Source organism: Theropithecus gelada, chromosome 10 (assembly GCF_003255815.1).
Source record: "Theropithecus gelada isolate Dixy chromosome 10, Tgel_1.0, whole genome shotgun sequence".
NCBI lineage: Eukaryota > Metazoa > Chordata > Mammalia > Primates > Cercopithecidae > Theropithecus > Theropithecus gelada.
In genome coordinates this window covers 5,167,386-5,191,035 of record NC_037678.1, presented here as the reverse complement: position 1 = coordinate 5,191,035, position 23,650 = coordinate 5,167,386, and the positions used below count along the sequence as shown (strand labels likewise).

The window sequence follows — 23,650 nt, the reverse complement described above, 5'->3', positions numbered from 1 at the left end:
TCCCAGACCATGGCGGTGGCGCTGCCCAAGGACTTGCGGCAGGACGCCAGCCTGGCCAAGAGGAGGCACGCGGAGCTGTGCAGACAGAAGCGGATCTTCAACGCCAGAAACAGGATCATTGGGGTGAAAGGGCAGGGGCCGGGACGGGGTTAGAGCGGCAGATGCGGGCGAGGGGCGGCGTGGAGGGGGAGAGGAGATGAGTTCTAGGATGAAACATCTGAGCCAGGAGGCTGCAAACGGCACCGGGTTTTGCAGGGGGAGAAGGAGGTTGAGGGGAGGAAGAATTCGATGCTTTGACCTTGCCAAAGCTGTGGGAGACCTTAGCAGGCCCAATAATGCTCCGTCTCGAGCTCGCCTGGAGTCACCAGTGGTTCTCTTCCCCTGAGCCAGATTTTCTACAACTTGTGTACAGTGGGGCAGAGATTAAAAAATAATAAGTGGGATTGTTATTACTGAATAAAACTATCTGGCTCTAACCCTTCTCCCCTGTTTTTCCATTTATAGGGAGACACTGAAGCCTGGGATGTTCAAGTTCATGACCAGAAGATAAAAGAAGCTACTGAAAAAGCCAGACACGAAACCTTTGGTGAGCATTTCTTGAATGCTTATCTGTTGGTTTAGGATTGTGTGCCTTTAGACTCCAGTCTTCCCCACCGCCCACCCCACCCCCGCCTTTTTTTTTTTTAAATGGAGATGGGGTCTCACTATGTTGCCCCGGCTGGTCTGGAACTCCTGTGTGCAAGTGGTCCTCCCACATCAGTCTCCCAAAGTGCTGGAACTTCAGGCATGAGCGACTGTGCCCAGCCCTCATTTCTTCACATATATAAAAAGTTGGCATTTTCACACTCTTCCTCTTTTTAAATTTCACAATTCCTTGTGCTCAGTTAACTTAATGCACTGATTCTTCTTCTCTTAAAATAAAAACAGCTATTGAATTCGAATGTGGATTATAGTAAATAGATTTTAACGATAAATGTATGTTTTCCTCCATTTTCTTAAAAAACTGGGTAGGAAAAGCCTTAAACACGCACTCACTTTCTCTGCTTAAAAGTTTAAGACCCTATATGGAGGACAACTGTTTATACCAGACAACACATATGTCCACGCTCACACCCTCAAGCTGACTCAGAGATAGACATGATTCAAATCAAGGTATTATTATTCCACCTCAAATAGCACTCATTTTCCCCTATCATGTCCAACAATTTCAACAATTCTTGAAATTTCACACTTGAGACCAGGAGCTCCAGACATGCCTGTGCAACAAAGCAAGACCCCATCTCTACAAAAAATAAATTGAAAAAAAAAAAAGAAATTTCAGTGTTTTTAAACACCATAAAGATTTTTATAATAGAAAAAAGCAGGATACAAAATTGTACATACAATGGGCTATTATGTTTTTGAAATATTTTAAAATATGCTTAGAAGAAGACAGAAAGGAAATATGCCAAAATGTTAGCAGTGGTAATGTTGGAGGGATAGAATTATGAGTAAACTTTATTTTCTCCTTTATACTGTTCTGTATGTTCCAAACATTTTATCTTTTTTATTAATATTTTTAGTTATGAGGTAATTCAATCTTACAAAAGCAATGTGACAGGTACCCACCACCAGACTAGATGTTAACATTTTGCCAAATTGGCTTCAGATATCTTGAGTGTTTATTGAGAATTGTGTTTTTTATAATATATAGCAACACCCCCCCACCACCTCTTAATTTTCCCTTCCTTTCTCCTCAGAAGTGTTTATCATTCCCATGCTTTTTTATTCTTTAATTTTTGAGACAGAGTCTTGCTCTGTTGTCCAGGCTGGAGTGCTGTGGCGCCATCTCAGCTCACCACAACCTCCGCCTCCTGGGATCAAGCGATTCTCCTGTCTCAGCCTCCTGAGTAGCTGGGGTTACAGGTGCACACCACCATGCTGGGCTGATTTTTGTATTTTTAGTAGAGCTGAGGTTTCACCATATTGGCCAGGCTGGTCTCGAACTCCTGACCTCAGGTGATCTTCCCGCCTCTGCCTCCCAAAGTGTTGAAATTACAGGCATGAGCCACCAGGCCCAGCCCCCACACACTTTTATGCTTGCACTGTTTATGTATGTATTCACAACAACATAAAATTGTTTTTATGTGTGTTTTTTTTTTTTTGAGATGGAGTCTCGCTCTGTCACCCAGGCTACAGTGCAGTGGTGCTATCTCAGCTCACTGCAAGCTCTGCCTCCCAGGTTCACACCATTCTCCTGCCTCAGCCTCCTGAGTAGCTGGGACTACAGGCGCCCGCCACCACGACCGGCTAATTTTTTGTATTTTTAGCAGAGACAGGGTTTCACTGTGTTAGCCAGGATGGTCTCGATCTCCTGACCTTGTGATCCGCCCGCCTTGGCCTCCCAAAGTGCTGGAATTACAGGCGTGAGCCACCGCGCCCGGCCATTTTTATGTGTTTTTAAAATTTACGTAAATGGTATCCTATTGAATAGATCCATTTGCAATATGTTTTTCTTTCATTCAAGTTTGTATTTTTGAAATTAATCCATGATTTACATTTAGAGAGTATTCATTTTAATTGTTTTATGACATTTTGTTATATGAATTAACTACAGTTTCTTCATCCATTCCCATACTGATGGCTGGTTTAGATTTTTTTTTCAGTTGTTTTGTCACTGTGGACACTACTGCGATGACTGTCCATGAATTGTGTCCCTAGCACATGTGACAGGGATACCTAGAAGTGGAATTGATGGGTCAAAGGTAGTTTTATGGGATATTGCAAAATTGTTTTGTTGTAAGTGTACCAAGTTACACTCCTACAAGCAGTAAATGAGAGGTTTTTTTTGTTTGTTTGTTTGTTTTTTGAGATGGAGTCTCGCTCTGTCGCCAGGCTGGAGTTCAGTGGACTGATCTCGGCTCACTGCAGTCTCCGCCTCCCAGGTTCAAGTGATTCTCCTGCCTCAGCCTCCCGAGTAGCTGTGACTACAGGCGCGCACCACCACGCCCAGCTAATTTTTGTATTTTTAGTAGAGATGGGATTTCATCATGTTGGCCAGGATGAGCTCGATCTCTTGACCTTGTGATCCGCCTGCCTCAGCCTCTCAAAGTGCTGGGATTACAGGCGTGAGCCACCGTCCCCAGCCACAAATGAGAGATCTTGTTTCCCCACATCCATACTAATATGTGCCATTGTTAGCATTTTCAATATTTTGCCTTCAATTCATTGGATGTTTCCCACCTTGTATGGGTGATCATCCTTTCATAAGTGTATTGGTTACCTGTTTTTATTTTATTTTATTTTTTTTTTTTGGAGGGGGGACAGAGTCTCATTCTGTCACCCAGGTTGGGGCAGTGGCATGATCTTGGCTCAGAGCAACCTCCACCTCCCAGGTTCAAGTGATTCTTTTGCCTCAGCCTCCCAAGTAGCTGGGACTATAGGTGCCCACCACCACGCCCAGCTAATTTTGTATTTTTAGCAGAGACGGGGTTTCACCATGTTGGGCAGGCTGGTCTCAAGCTCCCAACCTCAGGTGATCCACCCACCTCGGCCTCCCAAAGTGCTGGGATTACAGGCGTGAGCCACCGCGCCCGGCCTCAGATTTCTTTATAGTGATTTGCCTGGCTGTTCCTACACTTTACCCATTTATTGGGTTGGGTTTTTGGGTTTTTTTAATTGATTTGTAGGTACTCTTTGTATATTCAAGATACTAATCCTTTAATGGCTGTGTTACTTTTTTGGAGGGTTGTATTACTTTTGCAATTACTGAAAAAAATACTTTTTAAAGTAGATTCATGGGCTGGGTTCAGGGGCTCACTTCTATAATCCCAGCGACTCAGGAGGCTGAGGCAGAAAGATCTCTGGAGGCCAGGAGACCAGCCCAGGCAACATAATGAGGCCCTATCTCTAAAAAAGTAAATAATAAAAAATAAAATGGATTCAAATTTATTTTTTCCACTGAATCCTAAGCTTATGGATGTGCTATATCTCTTCCAGCCGCTGAAATGAGGCAAAATGACAAAATCATGTGTATATTGGAAAACCGGATAAAGAGGGATAGGAAAAATCTCTGTAAGGCTATCAGTGACTTCCAGCAGAGCTTTCAGAAGCCAGAAACTCGCCGTGAATTTGATCTGTCTGACCCCCTAGCCCTTAAGAAAGATCTTCCAGCCCGGCAGTCAGATAATGATATTCGGAATACGATATCAGGAATGCAGAAATTCATGGGAGAGGATTTAAACTTCCACGAGAGGAAGAAATTCCAAGAGGAACAAAACAGAGAATGGTCTTTGCAGCAGCAAAGGGAATGGAAGAACGCCCGTGCTGAACAAAAATGCGCAGGTAATGAAACAGAAGAGACAAGCTTGTCTCAACGCTGTCTTCAACAAACCATCGCTACAGTTTTTCTGTGTTTTTTTTTTTTTTCTTGTTGTTGTTGTTTTTTTAAGCAACCCTACAGTTTTTGTGGGATTTTTTTAAAGTCCTACTAATGTGCACAGCCACATGCTGCTTTGGCCCTGTGGGGAAAGAAAAGTCAGAGCCTGCCCTCCAGGAGGGAAACGTCTCGAATCATGCCTCAGTCATGCAGGAAACACTTGCTGTGTTGGGGTCCTAGGTGGATGCTGGTGTGCAGAGGTAACTCACACTTGGTCCCTGCCCTCCCAGTCTGCTGGGAAGATGAATAGAAAGATGTAGGTCTTCCTAAGTCTCTTGGGTGCTGTGGTAGAAGTTCCTACAGGGGACTTTGGGGGTGTAGTTGCAGGCATGGTGGTCACATGCCCTCACCAGGACTCCCCAAGTCCAGGGAACCTCTTGGGTAAAGGCTGCAAGGCCTGAAACAGCCTCTCACTGAGGGAACTGCAGAAAGCCCAATGCATCCTCACTAAGGTCAGTAGCATTCTGCTCTCCCAGCTCCTCTTCATGCCTGCACTCGAGCAGCACTGATCCTCCCAGCCACCTCTGTGCTGGGAAGACCTGGTAAGGAAGACGGTAACATCCCTGCTCTCTTGGGGTGTGTCAGCGGGCGATGAAATAGTGAGGAGCAATGAGGAAGACAAAACAGGGACCAGGCACAGAGAGGAACACACTTGGCCTTCTTGAGCCCCTCCTCTTTGCTTGTTAGTTTGCAATCTGCTTGCTCGGCTCATCCTCCTCCCAGCCTCTTCTTTCCCAGTCTACTCTCCATGAGTGATGTCGCCCCAGATCCTCTTCTCCCATTCTCTCTGAACCCACTCCTACCAGATTTATGCCCTCCCTGCTCCACTGGAACTGCCCTGGCCAACCTCACCAGTGACCTCTGTGTCACCCAATCCAAGGTCAGTTTTCGATCTTCATCTTGACCTAACACCAGCACAGCACACAGTCGATATCCTCCTCCTCCTCGAAATCTGCATACAATTCAGCTTTCAGAACACCACTCTTATTAGTTCCCTTCCCACCCAGGTCCTTTGTTGGTTTCTCATCTGCTCAACCTCTGGATGTTGTTCACACCAGTGCCCTCCTCTACCAGCTAAACTCACCCCTGAGTGATCTCGTCTGGTCTCGTGACTTTAAATGCCACCTATAGGCCATCATTTCTCAGGTTTATACCTCCGGCCTGGACTCTTCCCTGAATCCAGGCTCATAAATCCATCTAACTTCTCTTGGATGTCTAATGCACTTGGCAAGATCAGCACAAGTCCAAGAACTCTGTTCTTCAGGTAGAAGACCTGACCTTCTACCCACATCCGTGACAGCTCCTTTCTTCTAGCTGCCTGGGCCCCAGCCCAGGTAATCTTGACTCCTTCTTTTCTCTCCATTTTTCAGCTACTTTCCCCCCTCTCCAACATTCCCGTTCTGAACTAAGGCTATCAGCATCTCTGGGCTGGGCGCAGTGGCTCACGCCTGCAATCTCAGCAGTTTGGGAGGCCGAGGAGGAAAGATCACTTGAAGCCAAGAGATCAAGGCCAGCCCGGGCAACAAAGTGAGACCTCATCTCTACAAAAAATTAAAAAGTTAGCTGGGCATGGTGTCGTGCCCATGTAGTCCCAGCTACTCGGGAGGCTGAGGCAGGAGGATCACTGAGCCTGGAAGGTCAAGGCTGCAGTAAGCCCTGATTGTGCCCCCGCCCTCCAGCCTGGGCAACAGAGTGAGACCCTGTCTCAAAAAAAAAAAAGGCTGGGCGCGGTGGCTCACGTCTGTAATCCCAGCACTTTGGGAGGCCGAGGCAGGCGGATCATGAGGTTAGGAGATCGAGACCATCCTGGCTAACACGGTGAAACTCCATCTTTACTAAAAATACAAAAAATTAGCCGGGCGTGGTAGCGGTCACCTGTAGTCCCAGCTACTCAATTCGGGAAGCTGAGGCAGATGAACCTGGGAGGCAGAGCTTGCAGTGAGCCAAGATTGTGCCACTGCACTCCAGCCTGGCGACAGAGAGAGACTGTATCAAACAAACCAACAAAAAGTATCTCTCAGCTGCTCTTTGGGTCTCTCCCGTTATCCTACGGTAGCTCCCCATTTCACTCACAGTAAACAGTTTTTTTCAGGGACCTATAATGCCTTCACAGTCTGGCCTTATCTCCTGCTATGCTGCCCTCTCACTCCATTCTTTCCACACTATCTTGCTGTTATCAGACATGAGTGCATCAGGCTCACTTCCGTCTTGGGGCCTTTGCGTGTGCTGTTCCCTCTACTTCGAAATGTCTTTCCCCAGATATCTGTAGGGATCACCACTCTCCTCCTCCAGGGCTGTGCTAAAATGCTGTCTTATCAGTGAGGCCTCCCTGACCCCCTATTTTAAACCCTGTACCCTCTTCCCACCCCACATTCCCTATCCCCTTGCTTTATTTTTCTCCATAGCCTTGATCATTGACATGTTGTATGGTTCATCCATCTCCCAAGTGGTCTACGTTTCCACTTCTGGCCAAAAGGCTTTGTTTCAGCTGTATGCTTGGTTCTTCAGCGGTCTCCTTGACATCTCACGGGACCCCTCACAACATATTGGAAAGCAGCCCTAGATCCTCTTCTGCATCTACTCCTTTGTCCATCTTTCTCCTCCCACTCACTGGTACCTCTTGCCCTTAAACCAGAAGTCTAGGGAATCATCCATGACCCACCTCCGTCTCCAGGCCATCTCTAACTCTTGTCTCTTCTACCTCCTGCATATATTTTGAACTGTCCGCTTGTCCTCATCCCTGCTGTCACCCTTGTGATGCAAGCCGCCACCTCAGCTGGACAGACCTCTGCCGAGATCTTTCTGATGGCCCCCACTGCCTTTCTTGCCCCTCTCTGATCCATTCCCAACACAGCAGTCAGTGATACTTTTAAACAATGTGGGGTTCAGCCAGGTACGATGGCTCATGCCTATAATCCCAGCACTTTGGGAGGCCAAGGTGGGCGGATCATCTGAGGTCAGGAGTTTGAGACAAGCCTGGCCAACATGGTGAAACCCTGTCTCTACTAAAAATACAAGAATTAGCTAGGTGTGGTGGCATGTGCCTATAATCCCAGCTGCTTGGGAGGCTGAGGCAGGAGAATCACTTGAACCCGGGAGGTGGAGGTTGCAGTGAGCCGAGATACTGCCACTGCACTCCAGTCTGGGCAACAAGAGCAAAACTCGTCTCAAAAAAAGAAAAACAAAAATGCGGGGTTGGACAGCATCACCCTACCCGGTCGATCTCAGCTTCAAGCCCACTAATGGCTTCCCAAGCACTTGGAAAGAGATGCAGAATCCGCCTGCAGCCCACGGGCTCTGCATGCTGGGCCTCCGCCCACCTCTCCACTGTCGACTCCGCCCCCTCTGCTTGCTGTGTTCCTGCCATCTTCCGTTTTCACTTCTGGATTCCACTGTATCCTTTCCCAGCCCAGAACCTCTGCACCTGCTCCCAACCCACTTCTTTCGTCCTCCAGGTCTCGACCGGCATTTGCTCCCAGAGGAGCAATCCCCTGCCCTCCTCCCTAACCTCAGCCGCCTCAGCCAGGAACCCCCAGCATGTTTCCTCTTGTCTCTCCGTCCTTGCCTCCCTGTCACTGCTACAGTTGGCATTAATACATTTATTCTGGATTCCTGTGTTGGTTGATGTCTCCTCTCCTAGGCAGCAAGTTCCAGGAAGGCAGGAAAAGCCCTTTCTGTCTTACTCCCCATTATGTATCCTGTGCCCAGCAAAGTGGGACCCCCATGCTCGGCTCTCCATGGCTCTATGTTAAATGGATGAATGAACAAATGGACGGTGAGAGGTGAGGCTGACTGACTGTTCAGAGGCCAGAATCGAAGATGAGAGTTTGGTCTTTGTTTCTGGAGGCAGTGAGGAGACCCACAGGGCACAAATACTTGAATGAAGAAACCTGATCGATGACTTTTTTTTAACCTAATAATTCTGCAAGCCAGGCGCAGTAGCTCACGCCTGGAATCCCAGCACTTTGGGAGGCCAAGGTGGGCGGATCACCTGAGGTCAGGCGTTCAAGAGCAGCCTGACCAACATGGTGAAACCCTGTCTCTACCAAAAATACCAGATTAACTGGGCGTGGTGGTGCACACCTGTAATCCCAGCTACCCTGGAGGCTGAGGCAGGAGAATTGCTGGAACCCAGGAGGCAGAGGTTGTAGTGTGCTGAGATGCGCCACTGCACTCCAGCCTGGGCGACGCAGCGAGACTCCGTCTCAAATAATAATAATAATAATAATTCTGCGAAGGAAGTGTGTCCTGCTTCACAGGTATGGACACAGGCTCAGCGAGGCTAAGTAATAGTTGAGGTTAACAGCTAGGAAATATCTGGGCTGGGATGTGAGCCTGCTCTCTTTGACTCCAAATCTTCACATTTTTCTGTTTGGACCTTCTACCTTGACCCCTTCACCTCCTCCTCCTCCTCTTTCTCTTCCTCACTGGCCTAACCAAGTCCTCCTGTCACCCCACAATATCTGTCATCTGGCCCCACTTCCTCTGTAGAGTCCTGTGGGGTTCCTTGTTCTTTCACTTCTGGATTCTGTTGAATTCTTTCCCAAAACCTCTGCATCTGCTCCCAACCCACTTCTTTTGTCCTGCAGGTCTCAAACGTCATTTCCTGGGGCTGTAGAGTATCTCTTGCCCACTGTAAGGATGTAGCTGCCTCCGGATAGAGCAGGACAGCAAGGGGCACACCACCAGCCTGTCCCAGGACCCCAGCATAGTGGTGATCACTAGCACTCCTCTGGGAGCTTGACTCTCCCACAGCCTCAGAGGCAGGTCCTGTCGTTATTGTTCCTGTCCTCCTGCTCATGGGTAAGGACATGGTAGGAGGCAAAGGCACGGACGGCCACGTGTCAGGGGGAAGGCGCTCCCGTGGCCAGGTTGGTCTGATTGCTTCTTGCTTCCTTTCAGAGGCCCTCTACACAGAGACAAGGCTGCAGTTTGATGAGGCAGCCAAGCACCTACAGAAGCTGGAAGGCACCACCAGAAAGGCGGTTTGTGCGTCTGTGAAAGACTTCAACAAGAGCCAGGTATACGTACTCCGAGACCCCGGGCTCGATGACCGGAGGGGAGGATGAGCCCACTACGGCTTCCCAAGGCTCTCTGGCCTCCCTGGGATCCCAGTCTCAGCCTGCTTCCCTGGTCACATCACCAGCCCTGACAGAGACCCTGATGGGCTGCCTGATTATGCCTGATTATGGAGAAGGATGAGACCCAGTCCTGTCCCTTAGCTCTGAATCTTGGAGGGAAACCCGCCAAACTAGCCATGTAACCTGGGGAAGTCAGCTCACCTTTCTACACCTCAGTTTCTTCTACTGTAACATAAGGATGGTGACATTACCCTAGACTGTTACCACCTAGCTCTGCTCCAATGGCTGGTGCTGGTTTCCGTTCTTCCCACCTCTCAGACTTCCCCTTTACCGAGAACAGCTACTGGGCTGCTCACCAATGGCGGGGATGATGAAGAAGATCATGATGAGCTCGGACAATGGGGCCTCCTGAGAGCTCCTGCCTCCCCTCTAAACTCTGCCTCCCCTCCTCCCACACACTCCCCTCCCCTCCAATCTGATGCTGAAGTTGCTGAAGTAGGTTCTTCATTTTGTTTCTTTGGGTTTTTTTGTTTTTGAGACGGGGTCTCACTCCATTGCCCAGGCTGAAGTGTAGTGGCATGATCACGGCTCACTGCAGCCTCGACCTCCCAGGCTCAGGTGGTCCCCCCACCTCAGCCATCCAAGTAGCCAGGACTACAGGCATGCGCCACCGTGCCCAGCTAATTTTTGTATTTTTTTGTAGAGACAGGGTTTTGCCATGTTGCCCAAGCTGGTCTCAAACTCCTGAGCCCAAGCGATCCTCCCGCCTCAGCCTCGCAAAGTGCTGGGATTACCACATCTGGCCCTCTTTTCCTTTTGGAAATTAGGGCTCATCCCGGTATCTCTCCCTCCCCTGACAAGGTTTTCTTTTCAAATGCAATTCTATTATCTGGTGGGTGGGGACTTTGCCTGGGTTCGTTGATCAGGTTCGCTTGTCAACTAGAACTATGGTCCCCAAAGAAGGCTGTGCAGGATCTGTGGGAGAGCAGATACCAGAGCCCTGCTTCATATTTATTTTTAACCTCATCGCTTTTGATTTCTATGTTCATATGTAGTTATAAGCATGTGCTATCATTAAAATATAGTAGTATCACACTGTGAATTAAATATATTGGAGATACAAGCTCAAAACTGTCCTCCTGGTGGGGGCAGGCAGTCAAAAATCCTAGAGAGGCTGGACCAGACACCAGAGAATGTGGGTTTTCAACACGGGGGAGAGGAATGAGGAGAGCCAACTGCAGGTGCTGGGGAGGACCAAAGGGCAAAGCAAGACACCTGAAGTCCGAGCTCACCACCCAGTGAGCTGCAAAGGTCTTACAGATCATCCATCCCTGCCCTTCATTTTACAGAGGGCGCCCAAAGACGGGGGTCTGTTCGCTCCAGTCCCCACTGCAAGTGAATGGCAGGATGCGACCCTTGACAATTAGTCCGCTGTTGGCTAGTGATCCGCTCATTCGTTTATGGAAGCGATGATGATGATGATGATGATAATTCACTCATTCATCCATCAGTTCAACCAGTGTTTATGGAGCCCTTCCTGCTGGGCTTTGGGGTAGCTTTTGCTAAACCCTATTGTCTCCTTCATCAGTTGATTCATTCCTGTATTCTAGAAGATGTTGAATGGGCGTCTACAGCCTGCCTGGTATTCTCAGCCCCCAGCTCCTCATGTGGACGCCACGAGGCAGCGCCATCACAAACACTCGTGCACTGGGGAGAGCCGCCCTCCGGCTTCTGCAGCTCTGTTCCTAACTAGAACTGGGCTCTTTGATTAACCTGGGATGTTAGTACAAGGTTCTGGATAACTATCCTCCTCAAAAGAAAAGCCCAAGAAGGCCGGTCCAGTTCAACAGGAAGGACACACTGAGGGCCTCCAGTTCTTGGGTCGGGGCTCACTTCGTCAGAGAGGCGTCGTGTGTCAGTTGTGGCATCAGGGTCTGACACACAGGCTCTAGAGCCTGACCACATGGGTGCGAGACCACACTCTGCCCTGCAGCCTTGGGCAGGCCACCCACTGCCTCGGTTTGATCATCTGCAGAATGAGGAAGCGATAACGCCCTTCTGTGTCAGTGAGAATGTGCTTACGCTTTTGCTGGGGTAAGAAGCACCCACCAGTCTCAGTGGCTTAAACAGAAAGTTGGTGTTCCATGCATGCTCCCTGCCCGCCGTGGACTGGCTGTGAGGCCTGCTCCTCGGCATCCTCACTTTGGAGCCCAGGCCCTGGGACTGAGCGACCGCCAGCCGGAGGATCCCAGCAGCACAGGAGGGAAGGAATGCGGCTAGTCCCCCCAGGCATCCTCCCAGGAGCAGTACTGCCGCCCCTGCTCACATTTCACTAGTGAAAGCAAGCCACAGGGCCACGCTCACTCTAAGTGGGCAGGACGGGTAGTTCTGCCCCATGCCCAGGAAGAACACTGTTGATAGCGAATGGTCAGCAGTATTGGCCATCACACCTGCTAGTAAGGTGGCTGCGAGGACTCACATGGTAATGCACGTGACAGGTCAGGACAGTTTGGCACATGATCAGGACTCAGCAGATGATGGTCATTATTATTATTGTTATTATTATTAGAGACCAAGTCTCACTCTGTCGCCCAGGCTGGAGTGCAGTGGTGCCGTCTCAGCTCACTGCAACATCTGCCTCCCAGGTTCAAGCGATTCTCCTGCCTCAGCCTCCTGAGTAGCTGGGATTACAGGTACACTCCACCACACCTGACTAATTTTTTTTTTTTTTTTGTATTTTTACTAGACATGGGGTTTCACCATGTTGGTCAGGTTGGTCTTGAACTCCTGACCTCAGGTGATCCACCTGGTTGACTATTATTTTTAATTTTAGCAACAATTAGCTGCTCTTAGTAGTCACTGTGTTCAACAGCCCTCCCACAGAGGCATGATTAATCCAACTTAACTGACAAAGAAACAGGCTCAGGCCCAGGCGCAGTGGCTCATGTATGTAACCTCAACGCTTTGGGAAGCTGAGGCAAGAGGATCACTTGAGCTCAGGAGTTCATGACTAGACTGGGCAGTACAGTGGGACTCTGTCTCTAAAAATTTTTTTTTTTAATTAGTCGGGTGTGGTGGCATGGCCTTATAGTCCCAGCTGTTTGAGAGACTGAGGTAGGAGAATCACTCAAGCCTGGGAGGTGGAGGCTGCAGTGAGCTATGAGTGCATCACTACACTCCAGCCTGGGCAACAGAGTAAAACCCTATCTTAAAAAACAGAAAGAGACTGGGCACAGTGGCTCACGCTTGTAATCCCAGCACTTTGGGAGGCCGAGATGGGCAAATCACGAGGTCAGGAGTTTGAGGCCAGCCTGGCCAACATGGTGAAACCCTGTCTCTACTAAAAATACAAAAAATCATCTGGGCGTTGTGGCAGAGGCCTGTAATCCCAGCTACTCGGGAGCCTGAGGCAGGAGAATCACTTGAACCTGGCAGGTGGAGGTTGCAGTGAGTTGAGATTGCGTCACTGCACTCTGACAGAGCGAGACTCCATCTCAAAAAAAAAAAAAAAGGAGGCTTGGAAGGATGAGCTGACTTTCTTAGGGAGTACTCAGTGGCAAGTCCAGTATTTGAAGTTGGGCCTGTCTAGCTACAAAGTGTGTGCTGTGTGACTCCATCAAGCTGGCCTCCGGTGAGCACCTGTGGAATGCCAGCTCCTTGCAAACTGCCCTGTCCGTGTGTTACTGAGGACAACTGTTATCCCAAGTACATATCTCCTAAAAGCCATCTTCCGACTTTACAGAGAAATGACTGCAGCCCAGAGAGGGGAGGTGACTTGGTGCAGGTCGCCCAGCCGGAGACCCCCCAGGGAATCAAACAGAAATGAGACCTGGAATTGCTTTGTACTGGGGACCGCGGCTCGGGACCACTGAAGTGACAGTGCATTTTCTACCATTTAGAAGTCACCACTGTTGTAAATCACTCTGTTGAGTGTTCTTTGCAGCCCACAGATGTCCAAGGGTTGCCAGGGGCACAGAGCCCTGCCTTGGTTGGGGCCAGGCCCATGTAGGGTGGCGGCCTAATCCAAGGAGAGAGCTCCCTGCCTTGGCAAGTTGGTGCAAGACCCAGAGCTCTCACGCACACACCCAACAGGTGGTGATCCCCCGAGTCCAGCCCACCCGCCCAGCAGTGTGCAGACAGCCAGGGATTCAAGGACCCTCCGCATCCGTGCCTGACAAGTCTCCCCTCCACCGAACTCCTGCTGCCCTTAGCATATCCTCCCCTCAAGGGCCCCCAGTGAGGTTTGCTGGCCTGGGTGTCAGAACACCCCTGGGGTCACTCGGACCATCTTTAATGTCTTCACCTGCTTAGGCCATCGAGTCAGTGGAAAGGAAAAAGCGAGAGAAAAAGCAAGAACAAGAGGACAACTTGACTGAGATCACCAACCTGCTGCGTGGGGACCTGCTCTCCGAGAACCCGCAGCAGGCAGCCAGCTCCTTCGGGCCCCACCGCGTGGTCCCCGACCGCTGGAAGGGCATGACGCAGGAGCAGCTGGAGCAGATCCGCCTCGTCCAGAAGCAGCAAGTCCAGGAGAAGCTGGTGGCTGCCCCGCCCCTTTCCCCGAGCCCGCAGAGCTGCCTTCCAGGCACAAATGTAGTTGTAGCAGGCCTTGTGCTCTGCCCTAGGACCTGCCCTCAAGGAATTTCCCTTCTAGTTGGGGGCGGGGGGAAGACAAGAGCCAGATAGTCTCACACCCGTATGATGTGGCATCAGGAGTAGGAGTGCCAAGAAAGAGAACAGTAGACTGGGAAGACACTGAAGCAAAGACCCAAAAGAGGGGAGGGAGGGAGCCATGTGTCTGCCTGGGAAAAGGGTGACCGGGCAGGGCGAGCTGCAAGGGCACAGGCCTTGGGGCAGGACCCTGCCGGACCTGCTCAGAGAAGAGCGAGGAGCCTGGTGGCTGGAGTGGAGTGAGGAGAGGGGCAGGTGCTGAGGCCTCAGAGGCAGAGGGTCAAGGTCCTGGCAGGCCACTGGGGAGGACTTTGGCCTCTTCTGTGACTGAGATGGGGAACTCTGCAGGGTTTTGGGCAGAGGAGTGACAGGATCTGACTTAAATTGAACAGGACCCCCAGCATGATCCTCCTGTATTGAGGGCGAACACTATAGGGGCTGAAGGGGAAGGAAGGAGATCTCCAGGAAGGCCTCTGCAGTGTTCACAGTGAGAGGCGATGCTGGCTGGGACCACGGGGCAGGCAGTGGGGGCGCTGAGCAATGGTCAGATTCTGGATCTATGTTGAAGGTACAGTCGACAATATCAGATGAATGATTAGGTGGGGATGTGGGAAGGAGAGGAGTTAAAGGCAACTCCAGGTCCTGTGGCCTGAGCAACTAGAGGGATGGAATTGGCTTTTCCAGAGATAGGGAAGGTGGTGGGAAGAGCAGGTTGATGGGGTGGGAGGGGTGGAAATCAAAGTTACAATTTTGGATATGTTAAGTGTGCAAAGTTCATTAGAGATCTGTATCTATTAGGATTAGATTTGCCTGAATGTGGCAGAAAACCACAAATAACAGCATCTTAAACAAAATAGAACTTTCTCTCTTGCAAGTAAATCCTCAGGAAAACAGTTCAGGGCTGGTATGGCAGCTCTGTGGTCATTGACTGATGTCCTGCTATCCTTGGCTCCTGGCTCTCACTTCTTAGTGCACGATGGCTGCTCAAGCACCAGCCATCACATGCATAGTCCAGCTACCAGGAAGGAGGAATGGAGAACACTCTAAGGAGATTTCCACTTACATTTCACTGGACAACACTTAGTCACAAGGTTGCCCCTAACTCTAAAAAAGTCAAGGAAATGTGTTTATTCCAAGCAGTGAAGTGCTGGTGATTCTTTTACTAAGGAAGAATGGAAAATGGTTACTGGGAGACAAGTAGTATTTTCTGCCACAGCCTCCAATTAAAGCCCAGGAGGCAGCTGGATATGTAACACAGGGCTCAGAACAAGGTCTGGGCCAGAGGCATAAATGTGAGTCGTCACCTACAGAGAGTATGTATGCATGCATTTGGAGACAGAGTCTCACTCTGTCACCCAGGCTGGAGTGCAGTTGTGCAATCTTGGCCCACTGCAACCTCTGCCTCCCAAGTTCAAGCGAATCTCCTGCCTCAGCCTCCCCAGTAACTGGGATTACAGGCATGCACCACCACATCCAGCTGATTTTTTTTTTTTTTTTTTTTTTTTTTGAGACGGAGTCTCGCTCTGTAGCCCAGGCTAGAGTGCAGTGGCCGGATCTCAGCTCACTGCAAGCTCCGCCTCCCGGGTTCCCGCCATTCTCCTGCCTCAGCCTCCGGAGTAGCTCAGACTACAGGCGCCCGCCACCTCGCCCGGCTAGTTTTTTGTATTTCTTAGTAGAGACAGGGTTTCACCGTGTTAGCCAGGATGGTCTCGATCTCCTGACCTCGTGATCCACCCGTCTCGGCCTCCCAAAGTGCTGGGATTACAGGCTTGAGCCACCGCGCCCGGCCAGCTGATTTTTATATTTTTAGTAGAGGTAGGGTATCATCATGTTGGCCAGGCTGGTCTCAAACTCCTGATCTCAAATGATCCTCCCACCTCAGCCTCCCAAAGTGCTGGGATTACAGGTGTGAGCCACCATGCCCGGCACTACAGAGAGCATTTAAAGCTGAGGACTGAGTCCTGCTCCCCACTCAGAACCCCTCTTCTCACCACCACTATTTATAAAGAGCAAAGGAATCTGAGAAGGGGCCGCCAGGGAGGTGGACAGATGCAAGCCGTGGTTTCCTGGAGGCCAAGTGAGGAAAGGTGTTTGGGAGGGAAGGAGAGGAGAACCCCTGGGTCAAACGCTGCTGCCAGGCTGCAGGCTAAACGCTGGATCCAGCACCATGGCAGTCACCGGGCACCCCGTCAGGAAGGAGCACATTTGGCAGAGGAGTGGGGCCTCCAGCCTAGTGGGCTCAAGAGAGAACAGGCAGGAAACAAATGGAGATGGCATGTGTAGACAGCGCTTACAAGGCGTTTGCTGTAAAGGGTGCAGAGAAATGGAGTGGGAGCTGGTGGGGGCCGTGGGGTGAAGGGAAGGTTTTTGTTTGTCTTGATTGTAGAAATAACAGCATGCTTGTCATTCAACCGGAGTGATGCAGTAGAGGGGGCATTGATGCCCGAGGAGACACTTGCTGGAGCCATGTCCCTGGGCTGCAGAGAGCAAGGGACATGGAGTGCTAGCTGAGGGCTTGGTGTGGCCTGGGAGTTCGGAGCCGTCATTGGAGTCATGGGAAGGGGCGTCAGGGCAGGAGCTTGTGGGTGAACAGAAATGAGACCTGAAATTGATTTGTACTGGGGACTGTGGCTCAGGACCACTGAAGTGACCGTCATTTTCTACCTTTTAGAAGTGGAAGTGAGCAGGGTTGGGGGGAGTTAATGTAAATGGTCATCTAGAAGAACTGGAAAGGGAACAGTCTGGAGGAAGGGGACAGGCTGGTCGGACAGTGCCCAGGGCCCACTGGGGGGTCATAGTCATAACCTTGAAGTGACCCCAGAGAGCGCTGTCGGGGTGTCCCCACCCATGCTTAGCCGGATTCATCGTGGTCACTGCCTGCCTGACCAAGTGAAGAACTCAGGGGACCGAGGGTAGCGGCCTGGGAGCGTCTTCCATGAGACTAACCAGGGGACCAGAGAGAGATTGGAAAAGTGGCGGCCAGCGGACTGGAGGTCACACTTCGCGGGGGGCATCATCATTGGAATCAGGGACTTGGAGAGAGTGGAAGAGGCGGGTTAGAGCAGTGAGACTGTGGAGGCAGCGTTATTGGTAATAACAAGGGAAGGGTGGAGGGTCCCAAAGGGAGGGTCTCCGGACCTGCAACATCGGCCGGGTGGGGCCCGCAGTCTGTAATTTCAAAAGCCCCCAGGGGATTCTGATGCCCACTCAGGTTTGAGACCCACTGGTAGGGTGTGCCCAGCGGGTGAGAAGGTGAAGCCGGGCCTAGGTCTTTGGAGAGGAGGCGGGAGAGCTGAGCAGCTGGGGACAGGAGAGGGCTGTCTCTGTGTGTGCTGAAACCACTGAGAATCCTGGCCGGAGAGATCTGGAGAGGGCCTCAAACCTGCAGAGAGTGAGTGGGAGAGGCCAGGTTGGGCTGGCAGGTGCATAGTTGGTGTAAGCTTCTGATTTGGTGGGTCTGGGGAGGAGGAGGGACAGTGCCGGTGGTGTGGACCAGGGCATGAGGAGTCGGGAGGGCAGCTCGCCCACCTGCTTCCCTGCAGGCCAGAGGTGCATGTGTGTGGGAGGCTGCAGTAGGGTCGGGACCTGCGCAGGCCGTAGTCCAAGGCGGAAAGGGGGCCGGGGCTGGAACTGGGGTCCAGGGCCCTGCTCTGTGCTTCAGGACGCAGCTCTGCCTGGACCGTCTGGCACAGAAGATCAGCCATCCTGAAAGCAGCATTGCTGTCTAGTTTTCATTTTTTATAGAAAGTTAAGAAGACAGAAAAGCACAAAGGGGGAAAAACACACATGAAACCTCCCCACTCAGAAATACTGCCCCTTCCTTTCTGGGTCCTTGCCTCCATCCCCTTTCTGTGCGTGGAGGTAACTGGGAAGGCTGGAATCTCGCAGCAAACAGCTAGGCTGTCTGCTTTGCTCTTAGCCCGGCCGAGTGTGTCCCATGTCATTCCCTGTTTGCCACCAAGCAGCTTTTGTGATGACCCCGGGCTCCTGACAGCAGCCTGGCTTTACAGCGGGGGACACTGAGGTTCGTGAGAGCAGGTGACTTGCCTTGTGGGTGGCAAAGCCCACCAGCCTGCCCTCAGTCCCAGGATGGGGCCACCCAGACCCCCGTGCCACTCACCGGACACTCATCCTTGCTCATTTGGCGGGAGGAGGCTCTGCCCTAAAAATGGCAAAAGTGGGCAAAGGGGACTCGTCTTCAGCCCTAACAAAGCTGACAACACGTGGGCAAGTGCCCCTCCCTCCACACAAATCCAGCGTCCTCTTCCTAGGCCCCGGAGTTTTCACAGTGAGGAGGGCAGTGAGGAATGAGCTGAAACACAGCAACTCAGGGGTCGGGGTGCCCCTCTGGGACCATGAGCTTCTTGTCACTGGGTGAGGCTATGGTGTGTGCATGTTCTGGAAGCTGCCCAGGTGATCTGCGTTCAGTTGTGGGACAGCTGGCCATGGCTCTTGGAGGTGGCATCTGACTGCTGACCGAGCCAGGGAGCCCCTGAGGACCTGAGGAGGCAGACTCTGGGCCCGGCCTGCACCTGTGAGCCCGGCAGCCGGGAGTGGAGGCTGTGGTAGGAATTGAGTCCCTGCTGTGCCTTCAGGAGAAGGAGGACGGCCAGCACCTCCTGATGGGGGAGGACAGCGGGCCACGTGGAATGAGGGCAGGCTGGGGGTCTCCTCTGGCTTCTTGCATGACATCGGTCACCTACCTGACCCTCCTCTGAGCCTCAGTTTCCCCATCTGTAGAATGAGAGGCCAGGCCCCCTAGACAATCCCCTGGGGCTCTTTGGCTCTGGGGAAAGGCAGTGGTGAGCCGCCTCTTTTCCTTCCAGAGGCTCCAGGAAGAAAAGCACCAGCGAGACCTGGACTGGGACCGGCGGAGGATTCAGGGGGCCCGCGCCGCCCTGCTGTTTGAGCGGCAGCAGCGGCGGCAGCAGCGCGACCTGCGCAGAGCTCTGGACAGCAGCAACCTCAGCCTGGCCAAGGAGCAGCGTTTGCAGTGAGTGCTGGGTGGGACCAGGGCCAGGTTGGGGACCAGGTAGAGGGACTGCGGGGCTGTGGAGGTCGAGGACAAGGAGGGGCCAGGAGGGAAACACCGCGCCCTGGTGGTCCTCATCTGGACACTGTGGACCTCAAGTGGGCTGGCTTGGGTTGACAGACCCATGGGCCACGGGTCACTGCTGTCCACACAGGGTGCATGGGGCTTTTCCACACCGGAAAGCCCCAGAGAAGAGCACTGAGTCTGCTGGGGGAGTCAGGAAGGCTTCCTGGAGGAGGCTTCATGGCTGAGACCCAGGAGGAGGATGGCATTACCTACTCAGGGATGGCTTTCCAGGCAGAGAGAGGGGCTCCCTGGGCTGCCCCCAAAAAGCCTGGAGTCTCTTGGTTATAGACAGGACCCCAAGAGTTCAGAGTTCCAGCTACAGGAAGAGGTCAAATGCAAGTAAATAGGTGAACTCGCAACTGAAAAACACAATATTTATTTACTTATTTATCAAGCTCTTGGCTTAAACTCAGGAGGGGCCCAGGAATATTTTCTCCAATCCGATGTCTGGTTGCTGGTTGGTCCATCTGTTGTGGGCCTAAAAGGAGCATTAAGAATGATCTGAGGGCCGGGCACGGTGGCTCACGCCTGTAATCCCAGCACTTTGGGAGGCCGAGGTGGGCAGATTACGAGGTCAGGAGTTTGAGACCAGACTGGCCAACATGGTGAAACCCCGTCTCTACTAAAAATACAAAAATTGGCCGGGTGTGGTGGCATATACCTGTAATCCCAGCTACCTGGGAGGCTGAGGCAGGAGAATCACTTGAACCTGGGAGGTGGAGGTTGCAGTGAGCTGAGATTATGCCATTGCACTCCAGCCTGGGCAACAAGAGCAAAACTCCATCTCAAAAAAAAAAAAAAAAAGATCTGAAAAGCCAGCCATGGTTGGCGCACGGTTGAAATCCCAGCTACTGGGGAGGCTGAGGCAGGAAGATCGCCTGAGCCCAGGAGCTAGAGGCTGCAGTGAGCTATGATCGCACCACTGCACTCTACCCTGGATGACAGAGCAAGACTTCGTCTCTAAAAAAAAAGAAAAGAATGATCTGACAGATCAAATGGGGTGAACAAAATATACAGTCACACCCATGGAGATTTAATTTTCATATGTCCCCAACTGTTACTGGTGTAAGTCCCTCATCTACCTGCAGTGTAATTATAGAGTGACCCTCGCCGCTGAGGAGTGGTTGAGATGGATCATTTTGGGGGGGCTCATTAGGTGTGAAATGTATTCTGTATTTTGGGGATAACACACTAATAAAAAGTTTGTGTGCCTTTTCAAAAAAAAAACAAAGAATATTTAGGAAGTATACACATTTGCTGACTTTTTTTTTCTCGTTTTGTTATCAGGAAAAAATACATGAATGAAGTCTATACAAATCAACCCACGGGAGATTATTTCACACAATTTAATACAGGAAGTCGATAATGAGGAAGACACCCTTGTTCCCGTCATTCACGTATAAAGAGTGGCAGCCTTAAAGAGTCACATTGCTTTTTTAAAAATACACTCCTTGGGCCACAAGTACCCTTCAGCTGTAATTGTCCACTGTGGACAAAACATTTATCTAACCTCTCCGTTGTATTTCTGTGAGGAACATTAGTTTCTGTTCGGCTCAGCTCGGCGAAGGTCTTGGGTGGGGCTCTGGGAAGTAGCTCAACACGGGCCTGCTCAGGGCCACCCTAGGGAGAGGTGGTATTTAAGGTGGTGTTTAAGGTGGGCCTGTTCCGCACAGACTCAAGGTTCAGCTGCAGTAATAGTTACTGCTCCCACATGCAAAGCTATGTGCAGATCCACACACTTCATGTAGAATTCACTAATTTGATTCTCACAACAGCTGGTGATGGGTATTTTTACTACTCACATTTTCTAGTTGAATAACCTGAGTTACAGACACGTTAAGTGGCTTGGCGAAGTCATACCCCCAGGAACTGTGGGTGCTTGGGATTGAACCCAAGGAGAACTAGCTCTCAGGCACTTCACTTGACCAGCTCCTAAAACTGACCTGAAACAGCAGTGGCCTTGAAACAACAGAGGCTTGGCTGGGCGCGGTGGCTCACGCTTGTAATCCCCACACTTTGGGAGGCTGAGGTGGGCGGATCACGAGGTCAGGAGTTCAAGACCATCCTGGCCAACATGGTGAAACCCTGTCTCTACTAAAAATACAAAAATTAGCTGGGCATGGTGGTACACGCCTATAGTCCCAGCTAGTTGGGAGTCTGAGGCAGGAGAATCACTTGAACCCGGGAGGTGGAAGTTGCATTGAGCCAAGATTACAACCACTGCACTCCAGCCTAGTGACAAAGCGAGACTCCGTCTCAAAAAAAAAAAAAAAAAAAAAAAAAAAAAAAAAAAAAAAAAAAAAAAACCCGAGGCTCATTTCTGCTCTCATAGAAGTGCAAGGTCATATGGTAGCTCTGCTGAGACTCCTTCCAGCTTGTGACTCTGTCCTCTCCGCCACCACACAGTTCCTGTCTTGTGGTCCAGGATGCTGCTCCGGCCTCCACTAATCCTGCCATGCCCTGGCCAAAAAAGAAGGGGGTCGGCTTGCTACTTCTCCATGACAACATGGCATGGAAAGTGCATTTCACCTCTGCTTGTATCCCATGGACCAGAGTTCAGTCATGTGACCACACCTAGGTGAATGGAGGCTAGGAAGCTTAGCTGGCTGGCCGTGTGACCAGACCATCATTCTACAATTGTATACAAATGAAGTAATACATAGTGGGGGACAACTAGCTATCTGCTGCAAGCCACACTGGAAGAGTGACTTGGAAATTGCCAGGCCGGAGGTGTGGGGAGGCATTTTCCACTGAGAGTGGGGACTAAGTCCAGCTCCCTCCCTGTCCTTGACCTCAAGGACAGGATTTCTGGCCCCAAGACTCAGAAATGACTGGGTCCCCCCACCCCAGTTACCTCTTCCTTCTCCACATGGGTTTCTTGTGGGGCCATATACCCAGGGCCATTGACAGATGGCAGCTCTTGACACATTGTCCTTAGCTGAGATAGAGCTGGACACTCCAGTGCAGACAGCTTCGCTCACTTTCCCCTCCGTCTGAGTGCCCCTTTGGTTCTTCCCATGCTCAGACCCTTCACTGGTGGGCGTTCCACCTGAGCCTCAGGATCAGCAGGGTTTTTAGGTGGACAAAGGGGCTGGACTCGCTGGCAGGCACAAACAAAGGCACTGGGGTGTCCAGGAGAGAAGGTCAGCGCATAGAAGGCGTGGGGGCTGGTGTGGGGTAGGGGTAGAAGGAAGAGGCCTGTGGCCAAGGTGTGAGAAGCAGGTGGAGCCCTACGAGGAAGGCTGCAGACTTTATCCTGAAGGCAAAAGGGGAGCTTGGAGAGAGTTGTCAGCCAGGCAGAGAGGGCTGGGTGTGCTCTAGCAGTCCAGCAGGCTCAGGCCACCCACGGGCTGCCCGAAGGGAGGCGAGGCTTTGCAGACAGACTTTATGCCTCCCTCTGGATCCAGGCCCACACGAGCTCCCAGGCAAAGCATTTGAACAAATGACCACACTGAAGACGTGGTTCAAATCCACAGTCAATCAAGTAATGCTGCCACCCCCAGGCTGGTGTGGGACCACAGATGGAATCCAGGGGACTGCCTCAGGAGCTCTAACTAGAGTGTGGATTGTGATGTAAAGCCAGAGAGGGGAGGGCAAGAATTGGTTTGTTAGCACGCCCTGTGTACCAGGCTCCCACTGGGCCTCTTGGGCAGATGGTCTCTTGAACCTGCCCCCATCGCACCTCTGGAGAGCAGCTGCTTAGCCTCGTTTTGCACCCACAAAACGAAGGACCTCACCATTCTGACTGCACCAGGCAGGGCCACCATGCAGAGTCCAGGGCTTCAAAACTCTCAGCCAGCTGCTCACCCCTTGTTTCCTGAACCGGAGCTGCCTGTTTGCAGAGTGACTGACAGTAACACAGACACTGCCTGTCGGGGAAGGGGTTAGGGGATGTACTCATTTCCCAGGCTGCCATTAACAAAATCCCGCAGACTGAGTGGCCTAACCAGGAGAAACTTAGAGTTCCTTGAGGTGCTGGAGGCCAGAAGTCCAAATCGAGGTGTGGGCTGAGTTGCTTCCCTCCGAGGCTGCGAAGAAGGATCTGTTCCGGGCCTCTGCCCCAGCTCCTGGCAGTTTGCTGGTGATCTCTGGTGTTCCTTGGCTTGTACGCACATCACTCTGGTCTGTGACTTCCTCTTGCTGCGGTCTTCCCCGCGTGTGTGTATGCGTCCAAATTTCCCCTTTTCATAAGGACACCAGCCATATTGGGTTGGAGCCTAACCTAATGACCTCATATTAACTAATTTCATTTACAATTAACCTATTTCCAAATAAGGTTCTATTCTGAGGTGCCTGGGGTTGGGACTCCAACATATCTTTTGTAGGAGGACACAATTCAACGCACAACAGGGGGAGAGGCAGGAGGGCACCTGGTTCCGTTGC

The 23,650-nt window shown here is 51.3% G+C and overlaps 1 protein-coding gene across 1 annotated transcript; it reads left to right on the top strand.

Moving 5' to 3' along the window:
* Window positions 1-20,692, top strand: RIBC2 (RIB43A domain with coiled-coils 2). The gene is made up of 7 exons (XM_025399323.1): window positions 1-123; window positions 505-586; window positions 3,979-4,323; window positions 9,320-9,438; window positions 13,810-14,037; window positions 18,996-19,162; window positions 20,555-20,692. The coding sequence occupies exons 1-7, from the start codon at window positions 10-12 to the stop codon at window positions 20,631-20,633; spliced, it is 1,134 nt and encodes a 377-aa protein (XP_025255108.1). The 5' UTR covers window positions 1-9; the 3' UTR covers window positions 20,634-20,692.
* The last annotated feature ends 2,958 nt before the right edge of the window (window positions 20,693-23,650 follow it).

Excerpts from the sequence above, each read along its gene's own strand:
- RIBC2 (XM_025399323.1), top strand. The coding sequence starts at position 10 with ATGGCGGTGGCGCTGCCCAAGGACTTGCGGCAGGACGCCAGCCTGGCC. Across the intron at positions 9,439-13,809 it reads AAGACTTCAACAAGAGCCAG|GCCATCGAGTCAGTGGAAAG; the intron begins GTATACGTACTC and ends TCACCTGCTTAG. Across the intron at positions 14,038-18,995 it reads AGCAAGTCCAGGAGAAGCTG|AGGCTCCAGGAAGAAAAGCA; the intron begins GTGGCTGCCCCG and ends TTTTCCTTCCAG.